Source organism: Bos indicus x Bos taurus, chromosome 29, assembly GCF_003369695.1.
Source record: "Bos indicus x Bos taurus breed Angus x Brahman F1 hybrid chromosome 29, Bos_hybrid_MaternalHap_v2.0, whole genome shotgun sequence".
Classification (NCBI taxonomy): domain Eukaryota; kingdom Metazoa; phylum Chordata; class Mammalia; order Artiodactyla; family Bovidae; genus Bos; species Bos indicus x Bos taurus.
The window spans coordinates 730,822-747,524 of NC_040104.1; the positions used below are offsets into that span (position 1 = coordinate 730,822).

Genomic DNA, 16,703 nt, shown 5'->3' on the forward strand with positions numbered 1-16,703 from the left:
TCTGGCTGAGCGTGTCACCTCTGGTCAAGGCATGATGAAAACTGGGGTCCCCTGGCCAGTTTGGTGTGGAGGCTCAGGTTGCTGGCCAGCCTTGGCCCTCTGGAGGCGGGTCCCGTGGATGCACTGAGAAACGCGCTGGGGGTCCTCGTGTGGTACTGACCAAAGTGAGCGTTAGGCCTTGTGTCCTGGGAGGCCGTGGTGGCTGTGACGGCAGCCCTGGCCGAGCAGGGGACCCCTGCCCACCTGTCTCTCCCGTCTGTGCAGCGAGCCGAACCTGCTGGTCCGGGCCTGTAACCAGCTGGGCCAGTTCCTGCAGCACCGGGAGACCAACCTGCGCTACCTGGCCCTGGAGAGCATGTGCACGCTGGCCAGCTCCGAGTTCTCCCACGAGGCCGTGAAGACGCACATCGAGACGGTCATCAACGCCCTGAAGGCAAGCGCACTGTCCTGTGTCTCAGGCTGGGTGGGAGCTACTCGTGGGTTCCGGGGTCCTACATGCTCGGCCCCGGGGCGGTCTGCTCGGGTGCGTGGGTCCCTGGGTGGTTCTGCGCTTTGCCCTGAGAGGCTGTGCCCACGGGCAGCTCCCAGGGGTCTGGCACGTGGGCAGACCTGCAATAAAAGTTGAGGTCGGTTCAAACCAAAAAAAGAAAGACAAGCTGAGGTCAGTGAAACTGTTCTTTTCGTGTAAGGATAAGATATTTTGTCCATGTCTGCAAAAAACTCACTCTTGGCAAAAGAATATTTGCTTTCCCAGGGAATTCAAATTCCAGAGCAGGATCTTCTGCTTCAGGAGGGTTTCCTCAGGGTCAGACACAACTGGTCGTGCACGTTAGGAAACCAGAGGCAGGCGGGGGAGCTCGCGGCTGCCGCCCGGGTCCTACGCTGGAGCTGGGAACAGGTCTCACCCTGTTCCTTGGGGTTTACGTGGACTTACTGGGCATTTTTGGTGTGAGTTTTGAACGTGAGGGCTTCCAAAGGTTGGGAATTTGCTTTCTGGCATTTTGAATTCTGCCTGGGTGGTTGTGGCGTCTCTTGCAGTCGCTGCCTGGATCAGAAAGCCGCCTGTGTGGGCCGTGGCGGCTCTTGGCAGCGCCTCTCCCGCTGTCCAGTGCTGTGGAGCGGCTGCGCCCTCGCTTCTCAGGGTCTGGGGTGGGGCCAGGAGTCGGCACGGTGACGGGCTCCCAGGTGATGCAGAAGGGGCCAGTCTGTGACCACACAGTGGGTGGCCTTTGACCCGCCCCCGCCCCCCCATCCCAGGACAGAGCATGAGCCGGCCTGTCAGAGCAGGAGCCAGGGCAGTGGTTAGTGCGTGGGGTTAGGGCTCCACAGGACACTGGACTTGGATGGTGAGGGGGCGAGCTCCGAGGGGGCACTGGGACGGAGGGAGCCCCCCATGCCCGCCCAGCACCCCTCACGCTGCTGCTCCTGTGCTCACCCCCAGACGGAGCGGGATGTGAGTGTGCGGCAACGGGCCGTGGACCTCCTCTACGCCATGTGCGACCGCAGCAACGCCCAGCAGATCGTGGCTGAGATGCTGAGCTACCTGGAGACAGCGGATTACTCCATCCGAGAAGAGATTGTGAGTCTTGGGGCCTCTGTCATCAGGGCCTCTGTGGTTGCATCTGAGCTGAAGCGCTTCTTCATGGGGTCTGCTACGGGCTGGATGAGAGTGCTGTGCTTTGTTCAGCTTTTTTATCAGCGTTTTGAGTAGAGCTCCAGTTTTTTGGAGTCACTCTGCAGAGGCCCTGATCCTAACTTTGCACCTGCCCTGCAGAGGCTCCGGAGGCAGGGAGCTCAGCACCAAGGGAGCAGGTTGGGGCATGCAGGCACTCGGGCCAGTGTGGCGGTGAGGGGCCTCCAGTGTCCAGCTTTAGGGGCAGCTCTGGGCTTGGAGGACTTGACGCCGAGGGCATTGACAGGGCAGGTGCTCCAGGATGGCCTCTGGGCTCGTTATGGAGGGTCGATGTGGAGGCCAGAGAAGGCTCACAGCAGGTGGACAGGGCTCTGGGGCGTGGTCGGGAGATCAGGCCGGGGCAAGGTGGGCGTGAGGGCCGCCCTGCCAGAGGGCCGGGCTCTGGGTGCACTGTCCATGCTGCCCAGGGTGGCTCCGTGCAAGCGGAGGCTGTGCCTGCGTAGGCGAGGGGCCTGCTTCCCACAGCCCGGAGCAGGCACCCCCGGGCAGCAGAGCATAGGGAGCAAGTGAGAAGGACTGGTTGGAGCAGGAGGCCAGCGAGCGCGGTGCGTCCTGGGCAGCTGAGTGCGGAGGGGTGGGCGGGGTCCACTGTGCCTCTTGCAGAATCCATCTCACTGGTTCACTTGTTCTGCTTGGCGTGTCCTTCCGCGTCTGTCCTGGAACCTTAAACTTTCAAGATTCCTTTGAGCAGCTGGGGGCGCTCTGGTGCGGGTTCAGACCCTCCTGAGTCCCTTCCTGGGCGGCTGTGCCCTGCAGGTGCTGAAGGTGGCCATTCTGGCAGAGAAGTACGCCGTGGACTACACGTGGTATGTGGACACCATCCTGAACCTGATCCGCATTGCCGGCGACTACGTGAGTGAAGAGGTGTGGTACCGCGTCATACAGATCGTCATCAACCGGGACGACGTGCAGGGTTACGCCGCCAAGACGGTGTTCGAGGTGTGCCAGCCCTCCCTGCTTCCCTGCCAGCTCTGGGCCCGCGTCCACCTCCACACGTGTCTCAGTGCTGTGTCTCCCTGATTCCCACACGGCTGCCCCGGGTGAGGTGCTCTCGGTCGGCCAGAGGCTGCCTGGGCAAGCTGCCCAGGGCAGGGGGCTCCCACTGGCCTCCATGTGCCCCCGCCCCTGTCCAGGGTCTGAACCATAATTTTTGGGAGCGGCTCTTGTTGAAGGGGTGGGATTGACCGTGGACCTGTCCCCGGGGCTCCCCTGCTGCTGACCCCTCTGCTGAAGTGGCCAGGAGTGGGGGATGGGGTGGGCAGTGTGGTTGGAAGCGGGACAGATGGCTCAGGAGGTTCTGGTGACTGAGGCCATGTGCAGCGCCGGCTCCCTGGGAAGGCCCCTGGGCCGCACTCATGGGTCCTCACGCAGCTCAGCCGCTTTCTCTGGAGGCTGAGCCCATGCCGCCTCTACCTGTGCGTGAGCTCTGGGCACTGGGTTCAGGGCGTGCTCCTCCACAGGCTCTGCAGGCCCCGGCCTGCCACGAGAACCTGGTCAAAGTTGGTGGCTACATCCTCGGGGAGTTCGGGAACTTGATAGCAGGAGACCCAAGGTCCAGGTGAGTCGCCCGGGGGCCAGAGCCCTGTGTCCAGGTGCTGGTCCTGTGCCCCGAGCTCTCACCTGAGGCCTGATTGAGGCCAGCTGACGTCTTGAAGTCCTGGACAGCCCAGAGTGAGGGCACGTCCGTTCAGGACAACTGTGCAGAATGCGGGGATTCTGGGAGAAAGGAGGTGTGGCTAGTGGCCGACGCTGTTTCGGAGGAGCCTGTACTTGGCCTGGAGCTGGAAACGTGCAGGTCCTGGCGAGGGTGGGGCTCCTCATCGCTCCCTGCTCACCCATCCCCGGGGCTCAGGCAGGGCGGGCGCGGTGCAGCGTGAGACGAGAGGTAACGCTGCCCCGTGTGTCCCCTCCACCCCGCAGCCCCCTGACCCAGTTCCACCTTCTGCACTCCAAGTTCCACCTGTGCAGCGTGCCCACCAGGGCGCTTCTCTTGTCCACCTACATCAAGTTCGTGAACCTCTTCCCGGAGGTGAAGGGCACCATCCAGGACGTGCTGCGCAGTGACAGCCAGCTGAAGAATGCCGACGTGGAGCTGCAGCAGCGTGCGGTCGAGTACCTGCGGCTCAGCACCGTCGCCAGCACCGATATCCTGGTGCGACCCCCCCATCCCCCCCTTCCCATCCCCCCCTGTCATCCCCATCCCCCCCGTCATCCCCATCACCCCCTGTCATCCCCATCCCCACATCCCCCCATCCCCAGGCTGCCCTGTCCCCCTGTCCCCCCATCCCCACCCCACCCCCCATCATCCCCCATCCCCCCGTCCCCCCCATTCCCCCTCACTCCTGGGCTGCCTGGTCCCCGCCATCCCCCCGTCCTCCCCCATCCCCCCCATCCCCCCTGTCCCCGCCATTCCCCCAATTCCACCCCATCCCTGGGCCACCTGGTCCCTGCCGTCCCCGCCCCGTTCCCCCCTGTCGTCCCTGCCCCGTTCCCCCCGTCCCGCCGTCCCCCCGCCCCCATCCCTGGGCTGCCCTGGGTAGGGGCTGGAGGCCGTGGGGCTTTGTGCCCTGCTGACCTGGGCTCCTTTCCCACCAGGCAACTGTCCTGGAGGAGATGCCCCCCTTTCCAGAGCGCGAGTCCTCCATCCTGGCCAAGCTCAAGAAGAAGAAGGGTCCAAGCACCGTGACCGACCTGGAGGAGGCCAAGCGGGAGAGAAGCGCCGATGTCAACGGGGGCCCCGAGCCCGCCCTGGCCAGCACCAGCGCCGTGGTGGGTCCTCCCGAGGGCCCCGCCTGCACAAGCTTTGGGGCGCCTGGTGCCCGAGGTTCAGGACCCGGGATGGTGTCCTGGGTGGGCTGACCCAGACGCAGTGTCTGTCGTTAGACTGTCAGACGGTCATCTGGGGTCCACGGTCAGTTCCTACGTCTCCTCTTGGCTTTGGATTTGGAAAATGTGGTCATTTTTGGGTGACGGCTGCATGGGGACCTCTCCTGCCAGCCCGGGCTGGTATCCAGGGCCTCCACCTCCTGGGGTCCAGTAGTGAGCGGGTTAGAGCGAGCTCCCTGTTCATACAAGTGCCCTGAGAACGTGCCCTCTGATGTCTGTTGAGGAAGGCGCCGTTTTCAGAGCTGTGTTTCCTCTCTTGTCCCCGTTGGGGGGGCTCCCAGCCACCGCGGGCTTTGTGGCTGCCGCGTCGGGAGGCAGCCTGGAGAGCAGGCCCCACCCTGGATGCTGGTCCGGCGATGTGGCCAGCTGCTCACACTGTCCGGCGGCCCCAGTGAGGATGCGCCCGGGGTAGAGGTGCCGCGTGCTCGTGCATGGGCAGCCTGGGGCCAGGGTGGTTTGTTTATGTATGGCGCCGGGATGCTTGTGTGTGAGCCCTGGCGCTCTACGTGTGGGGGCACTCACCTGACCCTGGGCCCACTGTGAAGCCTGTGCTCACGCCTGGCCCTGGGCTTGGGGCCCGTCACAGTCAGGACCTCCCACCCCAGACCTGGCGCCGGCTCTGCAGAGGTGCCCAGGGTGGTCCTGGGGACGGAGTTCTTGTGTGTCCCCAGGGCTCAGGTGGTCTGATGGGGGCAGGGGAGGTGAGGCAGGAGGGCAGAGAAGGGCCGGGGTCCCTCCTGCGTGGGATTCTCGTCCCAGGGCTTCTGCCTCCAAACTCAGAGGGGAGGCCCCACCTTGAAGTGGCGCTGAGATATCTGGGTTTTATTGGGGAACCTGTTATGCCTTTCACTTCTGTGTAGCATCAGCTGGAATCCCTTTTGCTTAGGGTTGCACGTCCCCCCTGGAGGTGGTTTTGTTTGGGACTGTCCGGGGGGCTCGGCTCCTGTGGCTCCGGGATGCTTGTCTGTGCATCTGTGGAGGTGTCTGCAGGCTGCCTGTCCCCTGGGCTTTGGGCTGGCAGGGGAGCCCAGAGCTGCCCCGCCATGGTCTGCAGCACTTTGAGCAGCTGTAACCTGTGCAGACTGTGCACCAGGCCAGCTCCTTGGGGAGGGTCTCCCCGCGTCCTCAGAAGAGGGCCAGGTCACCGGTGTAGGGAGTGACTCCAGTGTTGCCAGGTGGAGGCCCTGCAAGGGGTCTGGGGAGGGAGCTGGCATCCTGGGGGATCTCCTCAAGGAACCACCTAGCTTTTGTGTGTTCACATTTGACTTAGTGGGACAAAAGGGCTTTTCTACCTTAGAAAGCATTTGAACTGCTCTTCAGGAACCAGCGGTAGACGTCTTGCAGCAGGTGGTGGGGTCAACAGGGGTTCAGGGCCCCCGGGAGCAGCCCCTGAGCTGGTGGGCAGGCTCCCAGCAACCACAGCAACCTGGCTGGTGGGCGGGGATGCCTGTGACTTGTCCCCCAGACTCCCCAGCCGCACCGAAGCTTCTGCTGATCCTTCCCCACCGGTCCTCTGGGCCCTCCCTTCTCCTGGGGATTCCAGCCTGGCCTGTTCTGCATCTGACGCCACCCTGCCCACCAGCCCGCTTCCTACTGTGGCTGGGCCTTCGCGAGCTGCCGCCCGTGAGTCCTCAGGCCTCCCAGACCCACGGCCTCTCTGCACACGTGTGTTCTGTGACACTTCCTTGTCTTCGTGTGGAATCCATACGTGAGATCATCTGCCTACACATGTAGTTGTCTAAGAAGTGCAGTGCAGTGTTCCAGATGTTAAAAGGGAGATAAGTAGTAACTTGTGCTGAGGTCGTGGTTTCATCCAGGATGTCACCTAGAGCTGGACATCCTGGGGTGTGAAGTCAAGAGGGCTTTAGGAAGCGTTTCTGTGAACAAAGCTAGTGGAGGTCATGAAATTCCAGCTAAGCTGTTTTGAATCCTGAAAGATGATGCTGTTAATGTGCTGTACTCAGTATGCCAGCAAGTTTGGAAAATTCAGCAGTGGCCACAGGACTGGAAAAGATGAGTTTTTATTCCAGTCCCTAAGAAGTTCTATGCCAAAGAATGTTCAAACTGCCTCACAATTGTCATTTCACATGCTAGCAAGATAATGCTCAAAATCCTTCAAGCTTGGTTTCAGCAGAATGTGAACCGAGAACTTTGAGATATAGACACTGGATTTAGAAAAGGCAGAGGAACCAGAGATGAAATTGCCAACATTTGATCATGGAGAAAGCAAGGGAATTCCAGAGAAACATCTGCTGCTGCATCATTGACTACACTACAGCTTTTGTGTGGATCACAACAAACCGGAAAACCTCTTAAGGAGGTGGGACTACCAGACCACCTTCCCTGTCTTCTGAGAAATCTGTATACAGGTCAAGAAGCAATAGTTAGAACTGGACATGGAACAACGAAGTGGTTCCCAATTGGGAAAGGCTGTATATTGTCACCTTGCTAATTTAACTTCTATGCAGAGTACATCATGTGAAATGCTGGGCTGGTTGAATCACAAACTAGAATCAAGATTGCTTGGAGAAATATCAACAACCTCAGATAAGCAGATGATATCACTCTAATGGCACAAAGTGAAGAGGAAGTAAAGAGTGAGCCTCTCGATGAGGGTTAAAGAGGAGAGTGGAAAATGCTGGCTTAAAGCTCAACATTCAAAAACTAGGTGCCATCTCGTCCCATCCTGTGTGTGTGCTGAGTTGCTTCAGTTGTGTCCAACTCTGTGACCCTTTGGACTATTGCCTGTCAAGTTCCTCTGTCGATGGGATTCTCTGGTCCCATCACTTCTTGGCAAGTAGAAGGGGAAAAAGTGGAAGCACTGACAGATTTTATTTTCTTGGGCTCTCAAATCACTGCGGATGGTGACTGCAGCCATGAAATTAAGACACTTGTTCCTTGGAAGAAAAGCTGTGACAAACCTGGACAGTATAGTAAAAAACAGAGACGTTAGCTTGCCAACAAAGTTCTGTACAGTCAAGGTTACGGTTCTTCCAGTAGTCATGTACAGATGTGAGAGTTGGACCATAAAGATAGAAGGCTGAGCTTCGAAGAATTGATGCTTTTGAACTGTGATGCTGGAGAAGACTGTTGAGAATCCCTTGGACTGCAAGGAGATCAAACCAGTCAATCCTAAAGGAAGTCAGTCCTGAATATTCATTGGAAGGACTGATGCTGACATGGAAGCTCTAATACTTTTTGGCCACCTGATGTGAAGAATTCATTCATTTGAAAAGACCCTGATGCTGGGAAAGATTGAAGGCAGGAGGAGAAGGGGATGACAGGATGAGATGGTTGGATGGGATCACTGACTCAATGGACATGAGTCTGAGTAAACTCTGGGAGTTGGTGATGGACAGGGAGGCCTGATATGTTGCAGCCCGTGCGGTCTTACAGAGTCGGTAACTACTGAGTGACTGAACACCTGCGAATGGTCCCCACGTGTAAGTCCTCAGTATAACCTGAGGGCAGACGGGCTGTTGCCTGGGTTGGGTGCGTCCGCGTGCTGGAGAGAGGAGGGGTGGCTCTTAAACATGAGTGCTCCAGAACCAGCGTGGTGCTCACTGCAGGCACGCAGTGACTCCAGGAGGGACTCGGGAGTTGTAAGTGGACGCTGGCCCGCAGGAGGGTCCAAATGAGTTCTCACAGGCCGGGTTCTTGCTTCAACATGATCCTCAGGATCATAAGAACCCTGCGGGCTTCTGGAACTTGTGTGCCCGGGCAGGGGCAGTGCCACCCCTGTGCAGCGGGCAAGGGGACCCGTGAGTGACTGATGAGCTGCACGCTGCGTCTCCTGTGGTCTGAGAGGGGCGTTGGAAGGACTTTGTTCTTTGTCTTCTGCCTCGTGTCAAAACGTAAAAAGCCAAAACAACAAAGCAGTTAAAAAGAAATCTATTCTGCAGAACTTTTATCTACTTTTTCTGTGTAACACAGTAGGACTTAGAGACATTTGAGGGTGCATGCTAATGTGGTTCCTGCTTAGTCATTTCACCTCGTAAGACTCTCTTAGATGCTTGACAGTAACGTGCAGAGCTGTGTTCCTAAAACCAGACGTTGCTTTTTGGCGCTGTGGGTGGTGAGGGCACAGGCACTTGCACTGTGTGAAGTCGTGCCCGGCAGCTTCTGCACTGACCTCTTTCCCTGTTTTCCAGTCCACGCCGTCTCCATCGGCAGACCTCCTGGGTCTGGGGGCTGCACCCCCTGTCCCCGCAGGCCCCCCGCCCTCTTCCGGCGGGCTGCTCGTGGATGTCTTCTCAGACTCGCCCTCCGCGGCTGCGCCCCTGGCTCCCGGCTCCGAGGACAACTTTGCCAGGTAGTCTGCCTCCCGTCCCGAGGGGGCCTCCCTCTCTCCTGAGTGTGTCCCAGCCAGGCGGCAGGCGGCAGCCAGCGTCCATCCCTGCAGCCCCTCACCCTGCTGGGCCTGTGCCCTGGACTCCCTGTCTCCAGTTACTGAGGAAGCTGGGACTCCAGGTGGGCGAGGGAGCGGGCCGCCCCAGGGCTCTTGCTGTAGCTCACCCCATCCTCTGCACTGTGCTCCTGGTCCTCCAGTTATGCCCACGGCTGCCCTCCAGGGGCCCAGCTGGTGTTTAAGAAGCGCTCTTCAGTTGCATAGTCACTGCTTTGTCTCGTGGGATCTGTGCCAACAGACCCCACAGGCCCTTCCTGCGCCGCCTCTGTCCGCTCTCCACTCGTCACCTGTGTGACTGGTGTCCCACATCGGTGTCCCTGCTGTGGGCTGGCGGAGTGCTGCATGGGCTTGCCTTCGCTGGGTTCCCTGAGGCCTCCCTCCCTCCCTGCCTCCAGTGCTTGGTGGGTCCTGTCTCTTCTCGGCTTGCTCTTTGTGCCTCTGTCTCTTGAATCTTACGTTTGGATGAAAGGTGGGCACCCCCCACCAAGAGCAGAGCAGCTGCCCGGCCTCGGTCCTGGGCTGTGGCGGCGGCTGTGGTCTGCAGCCTCCACCCTCTGCCCGCCCCGCACGCCGCCTGCTTCCTATGTTGCGGGAGTGACTGGGCGGGCAGCTGTGCAGGGCTCCTCCTCGTCTGGCTGTGGCTGAAAACACTTTTTTTTTAGATTGAGATGTAGTTGGTTGGTTTACAGCGTCATGTCAGTGACTCACAGCTTCTGTAGACTCCAGAACACCGGCTGTCTAACCCAAGCGCGGGGCGCGTCCGGATCGCTTCCTGTGCGCCCCTGTCTGCACCTCCCCACCCCCACGCCGGCTTCCCTCCCCCTTTCTTCTCCCCTCTGGTAACCGCTGGTGTCTCCTCTGTCTGTGAGTCTGCTTCTGTTGGTTACATTCGTTTAGTTCTTCGGTTCCACGTGTGAATGGTGACACACAGTCTCTGTCGCTCTGGTTCATTTCTCTTCCCATAATGCCCTCCGGCCCACCCATGTTGTCACACGTGACAGTTTCATTCTTTTCCGTGGCTGAGTAGTACTGTGTCACGTATGTGTGTGCGTGCGTGTGTGTGTACGTGTGTATACACACACACACCCCACGTCGGTATCCACTCACCCACTGACGGACCCTTGGGTGGCTTCCGTATCTTGCTGTTGTGACCTGTGCTGCGCTGACTGTGGGGCACGTGGACGGGCGTTCACCCTGGACTGGGATTGCTGAGCCATGTGGTCGTCCTGGGTGGGGAAGACCCCCTGAAGAAGGGAATGGCAGCCCACTCCACTGTTCTTGCCTGGAGAATCCCATGGACAGAGGAGCCTGGCGGGCTACAGCCCATGGGGTCACAGAGTTGGGCACGACTCTGCGACTGGCCCTTCCCCTTTCACGGCAGCCCTAGCGTTGTTCTCTGAGGACTCGGTGCCGTGCCCGCGTCTGCAGCAGCTCTCACCCGCCAGCAGCGTGCGCGGGCCCTCCCCCGCCGTGTGCTCACTGACACGTGTCTCTGTCCGTGGTGACGGCTGTTCTGACCTGTGTGAGGTGACACCTCATTGTTCTGGTCCCCATCTCCCTGATGGTTAGTGATGTTGACCATCTTTTCACCTGCCTGTGGCCATCTGTATGTCTTCTTTGGAAAAGTGTCGGTTCAGGTCCTCTGCCCTTTTTTTAATTGGGTGGCTTGGTTGCTGTGATTTGAGCTGCATGAGCTGTCTGTATGGTTGGAGCTTAACCCTGCGCTGGTTCTGCCGTTTGCAGATGTTTTCTCCCGTTCAGTGGGTTTTGCTGATGGTTCTCTACTGTGTGAAAGCTTTTAATTAGATCCCATTGTTTTTGCATTTGTTTCTTTTGCCCCAAGCTGATCCAGGGAAATACCTCCTGTGATTTATGTGAAAGAGCGCTCTGCCCATATTCTCTCCTAGGAGTTCAGTGGTCTCAGGTCTCACGTTCAGGTCTTTCACCTGCTTCGAGTTCATTTTGCGTGTGGTGTGAGAAGGTGTTCTGGTTTCGTTGTCTTCCACGGAGCTTTGCCAGCACCAGGGGCCAGGGGAGCAGGGGAGGGCCGGGCGGTGCGGGGGTGTGTGGGGGTACCTGTATCAGTGGGGAGCTGCGGGCAGGTGAGCAGCACTGTCACGGAAAGCAGGCTGACCCGCCACTGAGGGCCCCGCTCGACTCACCTCCTGTCTGCGGGGGTGCTTGCAGCAGTGCCCATTGGAATGTCGCCTGCTTTTCTCGTTCTGTCCCAGAGAAGGTTTCCAGCCTTCGTGTTCCTTAAACCCTTTTTCAGAACTTACCTTGGTATTTTCACTGGGTGACTTTGAGTGACTCACACGCTGTCCCTTGTCCCCAGGTTTGTCTGTAAAAATAACGGTGTGTTGTTTGAAAACCAGCTGCTTCAGATCGGACTGAAGTCTGAGTTTCGGCAGAATTTAGGTATGCGTTTTACTTCTTTAATGAAAACGTCTCTTTTAAGGGTCTAGTTTCCAGAATATATAAAGGACTCCAAGTTAAAAACAGGGAAAGAACCAGATGAAAAAATGGGCAAAAGTCTTGAATAGACATTTCTTTGAGGAAGACATTCAGGTGTCCAGAAGCGCTAGACAAGGTGCCTGCATCACTAACAACCTGGGGATGTGGTGAGGCCACACTGAGGTGTGTTCACACCCGCAGCGGCTGCCGTGAGCGCGGAGCCAGCGCCGGCGGCCGGGAGGGACCGGAGCCCTGCGCGCTGTTGGTAGGCCTGTCAGCGGGGCAGCTGTTGCGGAAACAGTGGAGGTTTCTTACAAGATTAAAAGTGGGATCACCGTGTACGTGACCTAGCCTTTCCTCTTCTGGGTGTTTACCCAAAAGATGTGACAAGAAAGCAGGGCTGAGCAGACACTTGCACACCCACATTCACAGCAGCATCATGCACAGTCGCCAGAAGGCGGAGACAGCCCCAGTGCCCACCCGATGAGTGCGTGCACCGAATGTGGGGTAAACCCACCACGGGTGTTACTCAGCCTTACAGGGGAAGGAAACCCTGACACAGGCTGCAGCGTGGATGACCCTTGAGGACGTGATGCTCAGAGAAATAATCCAGGCACAGAAGGACAGATGCTGTCTGACTTCCCCCAGAAAAGGTCCCTGGAGGGGTCTCATCCATAGACACAGGAAGTAGACTGGGGGCCGGGGGCTGAGGCCATGTGGGGAGGGGAGTGAGTGTCCAGTGGGGATGGCGTGTCCATTTGGGAAGATGAACAGATTTCTGGGGATGATGGTGGGGAAGGTAACACAGCCAGGGGAATGTTCTAGTGTCCCAAGCTGTGCGACTGGAAATGGTTAGATGGTAAATTGCAGGGTATGTATATTTTACCACACTTGTTAAAAAAGCTGTTTTTGCTCCCCCCATATCCCCCCCAAAATTACACACGCTGACTGTTGGGATAGCCCCCTCCCCGTACCCTCCTGGAGCCTGTCCTGGAAGCGAGTGGGGAGTAAGCAGGGAGGAGGCGGTGTGTCTGCCCCGCAGGGACCCCGACTCTTCTCACTGAAACTCAGAACTTCACGTGGAGCTTAGGCGTTAACTCTGGGCTGCCGTGGGGTCAGCCAGGCGCTTGGTGTTCCTTACACCGTGGGGGAACCATGCACACCTGCATGTGCTCTAGGAGGTGTGAGGTCATGTTCCATCCTGGACTCCACGGGCACAGACGTTCACGGAGGCCTACGTGACATCTTCTGCTCTGATGGCACAGGGCTCCCCACGCTACGGCCGAGGGCTCGGGGTGCAGTCGGGGTGGGGTGGGGGCTCTGCTCTCCCCCTGCAGCTCAGGGGCTGTGATGCGCCCTGTGAACAAGCTGCTCTGCTTCCTTCCAGGTCGGATGTTCATATTTTATGGTAACAAGACTTCCACACAGTTCCTGAATTTTACTCCGACACTTATCTGTTCGGACGACCTCCAGGCCAATATCCTTGGTCCTGTTGCCCCTCGGGCCACAGGCAGAGTGGGTGGGAGGATGGACTGGGAGGACAGACGCTCTCGGGGCTGGTCCTGCAGCTTCAGGGTCTCTGACTGCTCTCAGGCTGTGTGTCCATAACCCTGAGAACTGCCTGCAGGCGCGCTCCAGCCTCTTGTCCCTAGAGGAGTCCCCAGGCAGAGCCAGGGCTGGGGCACCGGGACCCGCTGCAGTCGCAGACAGCCCTGGCGGACAGCAGGGCTGGGCACGAGCGCCTCCCGTCCGTCAGCCTCGCCATGTAGGGGTCTGTCTGGGAGGATGGACTCCCAGATAGTGAGGGGTGGGCAGCCGAACTTGACCGCCAAGGACACCACCTTCTTTGGAGAAACTGTGTGAAGCAGGAACCTCCTCACCTCAGACCAGATCTATTTTTCAGTGAGTTCAGTTGTGTCTGACTCTCTGCGACCCCGTGGAGTGGAGCACACCAGGCTTCCCTGTCCACCACCAACTCCCAGAGGTTGTTCAAACTCACGTCCATTGAGTTGGTGATGCCATCCAACCATCTCATCTTCTGTTGTGCCCTTCTCCTCCTAAGATCTATTTTTAAGATAAACACCTTTCAAACGTAGACTGTTGATGCTCAGTGTTTGTGGCTAGCCGTTAAAGACAGCATGCAGGTTTTGTCTGCAGGCAGGATGAGTGCTCTGTCCTGCTGAGCCCCTCCTGGCGCCCCTATGGCCGCAGGGCTCAGCTGCATTGCCCTCATTCCCTCGGCATCCTTGACTCCCACACATCTGAGCCTGCAGACCAAGCCCGTGGACCCAACTGTGGATGGGGGCGCACAGGTGCAGCAGGCGGTCAACATCGAGTGTGTGTCTGACTTCACGGAGGCGCCGGTCCTCAACATCCAGTTCAGGTGGGTGTCAGGCCAGGACAGTGCGTGGCTGTAGCTGTCAGTGCCGTGGCGGGGGCCTGCTGCCCGGAGGCTGGCTGCGCAAGAGTGCCGGTGAGGGTCCTCCCTGGGTGCGTGCTCTGTGTCACACGCCCCACACACAGACTGCCTGTCTTTGTGGCATGTTTGTGTTGTTGCTGTGCTCGTTCCTGCTGTTTTTCAGTGACCAGTAGAGTGAGTGACCAGGCTACGCTGTTGGGTATTTGTAACGTTAAACTTTGGAAAAGCATGCTCTGAAACATGAGCTACGTAGAGACCTGAAGACAGTGTACCGTGTAATATCTAGGGAAATAGATGTGCAGAATTTTGTTTCATTCTGTAGGCACTCTTCTTTAGTCATTTTATGGAAAAAAGGAACGACCCATGCAATTTAAACTGACTTGGACTGCTGGGGAACGAGAAGAGGTGGCAACTGTCCGTGGTCATTGTGACCAATCTGGCAGCGTTGGCTGAGGGTGTGTTTCCCAGTGTCCTTGGCTCTCGATGACTGTGTGCTGGAGATGGACAGTCTTCCTGGGGCCCCGGGCCGCCCTTCTGTGCCCCAGGGGTCTCACACTCAGGATCTGGTCCTGGCCGAGTCTCGGGTTTTCTGCGCATTTGTGGACTCCTCCCAGGGGACCTCTGTGTTGCTCACAGGTACGGGGGAACCTTTCAGAATGTGTCTGTGAAGCTGCCTATCACACTCAACAAGTTTTTCCAGCCCACGGAAATGGCTTCTCAGGATTTCTTCCAGCGCTGGAAGCAGCTGAGCAAGTGAGTGGCAGCTTGTCCGTAGGTGGGCAGGTGGGCGGGGCCCAGGCTGCAGCCCGCTGACAGGACGGCTGCTCTGTCCCCACAGCCCCCAGCAGGAGGTGCAGAGCATCTTCAAGGCCAAGCACCCGATGGACACAGAGGTCACCAAGGCCAAGGTACCCGTGTGGCGATGGGCGTTCCCAGGTCGGGGCGTGGCCTGGCCCTCTCAGGAGGCTGGTGTGTGCTCCTCTTGGAGGACGCTCCCCTCTGCTGGCGCTGGTGCCATGGGCTCCTGTTTCTCCCCTTTCTTCCCAGATTATCGGCTTTGGCTCTGCGCTCCTGGAGGAAGTCGACCCTAATCCTGCGAACTTTGTGGGCGCCGGCATCATACACACCAGGACCGCCCAGATTGGGTGCCTGCTGCGTCTGGAGCCCAACCTGCAAGCCCAGGTATAGCCCTGTGACGTCACTGAACACGCTTGAGTGGTGTTTACTGCAGTGGAGTTTATGCACAGGGAGATGGGCGGGTCCCGGGCTGGTCGTCTGGTGCGCTGCACAGCAGCGCACACCTGCGTCACCACCACCGCCGCCCACTGGCGCATGAGACACCCCATTGCTCCACGAAGTTCCTGGGCACCTCGTCGGCCCTGGCCTCCCGGGAGGCCACGCTCTGCGGCGTGGGGCCCCCGCTTCGGCAGGCGCTTGTTGCTGCTGTGTCCGTGGGGGCCCTGTGGAACGTGTGTCTCCCTGTGGGGAGGGCACTGTTGGCTCGCCCAGCACGCCTGTCCGTGGACCTGGGGCTGCTGCAAACACCGGGTGTCCTTTGTGTGCATGTGGCTTCATTTCTCATGGGTGCCACCCGGGTGGGCTGGCAGGCTCACGGCGTCCAGGCACCGTCAGCGTTGCTGCCCCGCCGCAGTGCGGTCCTGATGCCCAGCAGCTGTGCTTGAAGGCTCCAGTTGGCCCCCATGTACACGAGTGCTTGTTATGTCAAGCTTTTATTTTAGCGGGAAGTGCCTTTGATGCTTGAGTCTGTCAAACTGGGTGCCTTCAGGGAAGGGCTGAGCAGGGCCTTTGGGGGCTGCTCGTCAGGGCCTGGCCCCAAGGTGGTCCGCTGCCCGGAGCGCCCCTACCCCACCACTACCTGCTGTGTCCTCTGTTCCAGATGTACCGACTGACACTGCGGACGAGCAGGGAGACTGTCTCTCAGAGGTTGTGTGAATTGCTGTCAGAACAGTTTTAAAGCAGCAAGGGCGGAGCGTCAGGCTCCCGTCTGTGCATCTCTTCTCGTCTCCACCGCTGTCTTTGTTGCTGAGCTGCAGGTCCGTGCCCTGCCCGGCGTCGCAGCCCCCAGCGCCTCCCAGCCCCGCCCCTCGGCCTCGTCCCTCCTGGGGATGGATTCGGAGCCTGTGTGCCCTTGAGGAAGAGGAGGCTCAGCCTGGACCCAGCCAGCCTGCCGAGTCAGGAAGAAGGGCATGGCTCCCGGGATCAACTCTTACAGAAATCAAAGACAGTTCTGTGGTTAAGTCTGCACATTAAAGGGAAATCAGAAGTTCAAATGGAAGTGGAAAGTGTTTTTTGAAATTCTCTCAGGGTGCCGTGTCTCTTATTGGTAGTTCATCTCTGATGCCCTCAGAGGAGAGGCAGTGTTCTGTCTGCAGGACTAGATCTCGGCTGCTTGGATGGGTGATGGGGAGGCTGCCATGGCTGTGGGTGTATTTGCTAGGGGCCTGGGGGCCTGTGGAGGCTGAGTTCTGCATCTACAAGTTAAGACGGGGTTGTGTTCTCAGTGACTGTCAGGGAAAACTTGTCCTGCCTAGACTGAGTGCGGCGTCCCTCCCCAGCACTGTGTTGTTAAAGGGAGGCTTGTAAGGCCCTCCGACTGAGTCCTGGTGTGCACAGGGGGAGGAGGGTCCCTGGTGGCCCTGGAGGGTGTGTTCCTGGCCTCACGCGTCTGAATTCATTTGGGTCATGGTCACCACAGCGGCCCAGGGCTGGGTCCCGGTTGTGATTGCAGGGTGTGGCATGGCTTCTAGAGAATATTCGGGAAGGTGAGCCGTCTCTTCCCTGTGCAGTGTCCCTAACCTGTTGGGGTCACGACTGCAGGCTGA

General features: G+C 58.7%; 1 protein-coding gene across 4 annotated transcripts in view; it reads left to right on the forward strand.

Moving 5' to 3' along the window:
* The window catches only part of AP2A2 (adaptor related protein complex 2 subunit alpha 2), a 67,525-nt gene extending 51,369 nt beyond the window's left edge, over positions 1–16,156 (forward strand). For all 4 annotated transcript variants that reach the window (XM_027531347.1, XM_027531348.1, XM_027531349.1 and 1 more), the window contains exons 9-22: positions 265–433; positions 1,442–1,579; positions 2,450–2,632; positions 3,154–3,251; positions 3,614–3,845; positions 4,289–4,462; positions 8,731–8,891; positions 11,323–11,405; positions 12,829–12,918; positions 13,701–13,824; positions 14,497–14,613; positions 14,699–14,768; positions 14,908–15,042; positions 15,758–16,156. In XM_027531347.1, the coding sequence (XP_027387148.1) occupies positions 265–433; positions 1,442–1,579; positions 2,450–2,632; positions 3,154–3,251; positions 3,614–3,845; positions 4,289–4,462; positions 8,731–8,891; positions 11,323–11,405; positions 12,829–12,918; positions 13,701–13,824; positions 14,497–14,613; positions 14,699–14,768; positions 14,908–15,042; positions 15,758–15,835 (1,852 nt within the window). In that variant the 3' untranslated portion in view covers positions 15,836–16,156. The remainder of the gene's footprint in view (positions 1–264; positions 434–1,441; positions 1,580–2,449; positions 2,633–3,153; positions 3,252–3,613; positions 3,846–4,288; positions 4,463–8,730; positions 8,892–11,322; positions 11,406–12,828; positions 12,919–13,700; positions 13,825–14,496; positions 14,614–14,698; positions 14,769–14,907; positions 15,043–15,757) is intronic.
* Positions 16,157–16,703: the final 547 nt, after the last annotated feature.